General features: G+C 44.8%; 1 protein-coding gene across 1 annotated transcript in view; it reads left to right on the forward strand.

The window, feature by feature from the left end:
* LOC141082913 (NACHT, LRR and PYD domains-containing protein 3-like) overlaps positions 1–4756 on the forward strand; it is a 94396-nt gene extending 89640 nt beyond the window's left edge. The window contains exon 12 of the mRNA XM_073566966.1: positions 1649–4756. Within this exon, the coding sequence (XP_073423067.1) occupies positions 1649–1736 (88 nt within the window). The 3' untranslated portion in view covers positions 1737–4756. The remainder of the gene's footprint in view (positions 1–1648) is intronic.
* The last annotated feature ends 1244 nt before the right edge of the window (positions 4757–6000 follow it).

Consider the following 6000-nt stretch of genomic DNA (forward strand, 5'->3'; position numbering starts at 1 on the left):
CACGGTTTGCAATCTCATCACTATGCCGATGACACGCACATCTACCTATGTGTACCTGACATAACCTCCTTACTGACCAAAATCACACGTCTTCCCGCCTAATCATCCTGTAGGTGGCGCCTAATTATCGCTTTTGCTTCCTTGCTAGGCCTTCTTGGTGCCTGCATGGTGGCTCGCTGTACTCAGGTCCACTACCTTTCACTCTGGCATGCTTCCCAGCACATGCTCTGCTCTGTCTTGTACTCAGGCATGCTTGCTCTGCTCTGTCTTGTACCCAAACGTGCTTCCCAGCACGTGCTCTGCTCTGTCTTGTACCCAGACGTGCTTCTCAGCACGTGCTCTGCTCTGTCTTGTACCCAGGCGTGCTTCACAGTACACGTCTTGCACCATCCTGTTCTCAGGCGTGCTTCCCAGTATGCGTCCTGCACCATCCTGTATGCTGCGTGACCCCGTGTACACGCTCTACACACTTCCGTACCCAGCATGCCCCGAGTACACGCTTTACATATTCTTGTACCCTGCGTGCCCCAGTCTTCGCCCTGCTAAACAGTCTCTTGTGACTTCCTCGAGCCAGCCACCTGGTCCCAGCAGTCGTGGCACTTTACTCCCGTGGGCCTGCCCCTGAAGCTCCCTGTATAGGGGGTAGTCCTCACTAGGTCAGCTTGCCCGGGGTGGGTTGGTATCACTGCTCAGAGGGTCCACGCCAGGAGTCGTCACACGAACAAGGGTGTGTGGTTTTGCTGGGCTTAAAATACTTGTTATGGAAAAGGTTGAGTTGTAACCCACAGGGAAACATATTTGCCAGCCAGCACACTTAGTGTATGGGCATTACAAGTCTAGGAGACCCACTCCTTTTTAATGGGACATTTTTTTGTTAAGAGGCCCTCCTCCATATTTCTTCCAAGGGAGGATTGGGGTTATTGGGGTGGATATGACTTGGTAGCAGGGCAGGCCTTGCTGTCAAAGCATAAGAAAAGAGTATGGAAGTACAAAATTAATAATGTGAAGTGGATTTTCCTGGACCCATCCAGTATGTAGGTTCAAAGGCTTATTGGGGTGCATATCACTTGGTAGCAGGGCAGGCCTTGCAGTCAATGCATAAGAAAACAGAATGTTTTTCAGAACGCTGTGTCTGAACATAGCCCAAGTGGTGGAGGAACATTTTGGTCTGGGGTTAATTATTTTGCCTTATATACAAGTCATTAACCTGGAAAGGATGTACCTTAACATATTTCCCAGCAAAATCCGTTTTGGTTTCGTTTTGGTATGTTTTTTGGTGCATCGGTAAAAATGACATGAAACTCTGAAAAAATTGTTTAAAGCTGTGAACTAGGAGACAGGAATGCTTCCAGGGGCGGTCCCCATGTCATTTGAGCAGTGTTTCCATCATTTTCAGATGTTTTTAGAGCCTAAAATGACCCCCAGGGGGATCGCAGTAAAAATGCTCAGGTCTACCATAGACTTACATTGGGCTCGTTGTTCTGTCCGAGTATCCGAGTATTCCAATTTGCTCGACCCAAACAACGAGCACACGAGCATTTTAATGCTCGCCCATCACTAGCTGGAAGTGATCAGGCTGGGGTGCTGGGTTTTAATTTTGCCATGAATCTTTATTATTTTGGTAATTACTTTCCTTTATTTATTTCAGGATTGAGGTAAATGATTTATCCATTGAAGGAGAAGAATTTTTAAAACAACTGGAAGCACTTAAGCCTGGTTTACGTATCCATGTATAAAATATAACAAGAAGACAAAGGCGTCCGATAATGTGCAGTGTTATTAAACGACATTCTTCAAGTTGTCTAAGATTGAAGGGATTTTCCACTATCTAGGTCATCAATATCAGACCCCCATTGACCTGATACTGATGACAGAGCCAAAGGAAAGGTGGTCTATATCCTAGTAGGGTCCGGTATTGTGTCAGAGCTTTGGGTTTTCTGGCTGCTGCTGTGTTCATTTGCACATTTAGGCTAAGTGCACAAAAGGGTTTTTGGAGCAGAAACTGTGTGGAAACTCTCCAAATACTTTCCAAAATCTCAAAACTTCTCAAAAATGTTTCAAAATAAAGTCTCCACTTAGGCCTCTTTCACACATCAGTTTTTTGCTGTAAGGCGCGATCCGGCTTTTTTTTGGAAAACCGGACCCGGCGAAATGCAATGCCGGATCCAGTTTTTCCCCATTGACTTGCATTAGCGCCGGATCGCGCCAGATGGCATTGCGTTTCATCCGTTTTTTGCCGGATCCGGCTACTTGTCTCATTCCGGCGTCTGGAAAAAACGGCTACTGTAACGTTTTTTGTCTCCGGCGAAAAAGCCGGAAGCGCCGGATCCGACGCTTCCGGCCTTTTGCCACAATGAAAGTCTATGGGCGCCGGAATGCGCCGGATCCAGAAAAAGATGGATCCAGCTACCGGATCCGTTTTTTTAAGTCTGCACATGCTCAGATCCAATTGTCCAGCCCCCAGGAAACAGATATAACCTGCTAGACGGATCCAGCAGAAAAACGGATCCGTTTCTACAGTTCTCCAAAATTTATGCCGGATCCGTTTTTTCTAAAAATAGCCGGATCCTGCCTGACGGCAAAAAACTGATGTGTGAAAGTAGCCTTAGTGTCTGTTTGGAAAACTCAGAAAATAAAGACTTTGTGTACACAAAGTCTTAGAAAAAAGTTTTTTGCTTCTTTTGCCAAAGTAAATATTAATTTTAAGATTTACAGAATATGAAAATAATTATTTAACATAAAACATGATCATTTTATAAAAATTATTTGGCCGTCAAATTGTGAGCAGGTTGCATCTATGTACATTAGAAGCAATGTGATCCATCTGCTAATAATGAGACTAATAACTAACCGTTATGTTTGCCCAAACTGTTTTCCTTCAGGCTCATTCACGCGTCTTTTTTTTATTTTCAAATGAGTGCTATCCCTGTTTTTCACAAATGGAACGCATACCTTCCTTTGCCCTAAGGTAGCTTTCAACCTTAATGAGATCGCTCTACCCTCCTTCTGTCCATCTCTCATTTGTCTGGATAATTTTTACTCAAGATGGATGTGGTCAGGTGCATCAATACATGTCGGTGACAGTCTCATTCAGATGTTCAGACTCCCCATCTGACCTTTCGAAAGAATCTCGTTGAGGTTTCACCATCTGCAGGCCTCCATCTCTTACTGACAGCGTTCTGAATTTCTGGAAGTATATTTGGCTAAGGCCAGAGCGCCTCTGCTGAGGGTCAAGGCTCACTTCACCTGGGCGGTGGCGCCCTCCTTAAGGCTGGGTTCACACGTAGCGGAACTCTCATGGAAATTACCACGAGAATTCCGGAATTCCATTACGCAGGAAAATCACATTTTAAATTCCAGCGATTTTCCCGTGGAAAAACTAGCATTTTCCAAGCGTAATTAACTTGCAGAATTGCTAGCGTTTTCCAAGTGATCTGTAGCATCGCTTGGAGAACTGATTGACAGGTTGGTCACACTTGTCAAATATAGTGTTTGACGAGTGTGACCAACTTTTTACTATGCGGCCTCAATAGTGAAAGATAGAATGTAAAAAATAATAATAAAAAAAAATTATTGTTATTCTCACCTTCCGACGTCCCGCGCAGCCTTCCCGCCTCGCTCCACGCTCCCGGTCCCAGTAATCCTTTGCGACAATTACCGCGATGATGTCCATTCTCGCGGGATCGCGATGTCTCGTGGTCATTCGCAATGACGTCGCGCGAATGACCGCGAGACTTCGCGATCGCGAGAGAACGGACGTCATCGCTCGCAAAGGCTTACTGGGACCGGGAGCGTGGAGAGAGGCGGGAAGGCTGCGCGGGACGTCGGAAGGTGAGAATAACAATATTTTTTACTTTAAATTCTATTTTTTACAGGGATATGGTACCCAAAGCCTGGAGGACAGTCTCATCTCCTCCGAACAGTGGGTACCATCCGCAATTGTTTTGCTTACTTTTCACATGGTGTGCACAGCCACATGCGGAAAGTAAGCAGAACAATGCTTTCCTATGGGTGCGGGATCGCCGCGATTCCGTGAAATTAATGAGCATGCTGCGTTTTTAACCGTGAAGCGATTCCGCCGCGGTAAAAACCGCAGCATTAGCACAGCATTGCGGAATCCCATAGGAATGCATGGGATGCTTATTTTTCGCGGCAAAATCGCACAGGTAAAACCGCAGTGGAAACGCGAAAAAAACGCCACGTGTGAACTCAGCCTTACTGTTCGCCATCAGGCTTCTGTTCTGCAGTTCTTGAAGTCTGAAACTTGGTCCTCCTCCATCCACACGTCCTCAAACTTTTACATAGTTTTTACCTTTGTGTCGGCTGCCATGAGCCTGGAAAGAAAAGTGCTACAAGAATCAATACCTTGGGTTACACCCTGAGGGATCGGTCCCATTACCTTCTTGGTCTGATTTTTTTTTCTATTTTCCATCCTTGGACTGCTTTGAGATGTTCCCCAATGAAATGACCTAGAAAAGAGATTTTTTGTACTTACCTAAAATCCCTTTCTCCTATCCTTCATTGGGGGGCACAGCACCTACCTTTATTTTTGGGGGATGTTTTATTAGCATTGTGGCCCAATTATGGCTACAAAAAAACGGATTTCACTATGATTACGAAAAATCCTTTCTTCTCATCCAAGAAACACTGATGAAAAATTGACCACATGCTGATATAAAAAAAATCCTTGTGTATTTAATATGCGTAATGAGAACTTTTTGTGCAACTATTGATAAAAATAAATGGTAAAAGTAAAGTCTTTTTTTCTTTTTAAAGTGTCAGTTTTATAGTATTACTTGAGTAGTTTGTGTTAGTATTTTTGCTCGTATTTTATTGTTCTCTGATAGTTTCTCTCTAATTTTTTTCCCTAGAGGCACCATAACCTTTTCTGATTTGACTCCTGACATTTATTTATTTTACTCGCTTATAAAGTGCCATTAATTCAACAAAACTTTACAGACATCGTCACCACTGTCCACAATGGCGCTCAAAATGTGGACGATAGGGCTTAAGAAAAACTTGTGAAATGGATAGGGCTAAAGTGAGAGACAAAGTTAGCACTAGGGTTAATAATAATCTAAGTGAGAGGAATATGAGTAGGGATATGGTTATAAATAGGGAACCCCTATTCTTTATTACCACATTATTGTCTACAGCTGAGCTTCATAGGTGAACTGAGATGATGGGATTTATATATTTCACTGCCGAGTCTGGAACTCATGTCCAGGTGAGGCTGTTTAACCCCTTTCTGCCAGATGAAGTACTATCCCATCCATGTCCCCTGGGACTAAGGCTGGTTTTACACTTACCATATTTTTGTGGGCCGATTTTGCGACCCCAATAGCTTTCTATGGGGCCGCAAAATCGGCCCTCAAAAATTCAATGGTGCGCCATACGGCCATGAGGGACGTTTTTGCAGCCGTGATAGAAGATCGAGCTTGCTCAATCTTTTATACAGTGCATGGACATGGACCCCATTTTAATCAAGGGGGCCCTCACTTCCAGTTTTGCAGAACGCCGGTTTTTTTTCAATCATAATTTCCATATTGGAAAAACAAACGGCGATCCGCAAACATTATTTGAGGCCCGTTATTGCGGTACAACACAAAAAATGCGATGATATGGCCTGGAAAAACGGGCTGCAATACAGGACCGCAAAAAATGTGGTAAAAGTAAAACCACCATTAATTCCCCTGGACGGGATAGTACGTCATAGGCGATCATCCGGGCTCACGAGGGTAGTGCAGCTGATCGCAGCCGGGTGTCAGCTGATTCTCACAGCTGACACCCAGTACTAAGTGCCAGGAGTGGTCACGGACCGCTCCCAGCACTTTAACCCCCGGAACACTGTGATCAAACATCACAACGTACCCGGAGCCGGCAAAGGGGCTGTCAGCTTTGACAGCCCCTCTGCCTTTGGATTGGAGACCCCTTGGCATGACGGGGTGTCCGATTGCTGCCATGGAGACCCGATGTTGTCATGACAACAGTGCGCAGTGC

This window comes from Dendrobates tinctorius, unplaced genomic scaffold (genome assembly GCF_039654945.1).
Source record: "Dendrobates tinctorius isolate UK_male_01 unplaced genomic scaffold, ASM3965494v1 ptg000019l, whole genome shotgun sequence".
Taxonomy (NCBI): Eukaryota; Metazoa; Chordata; class Amphibia; order Anura; family Dendrobatidae; genus Dendrobates; species Dendrobates tinctorius.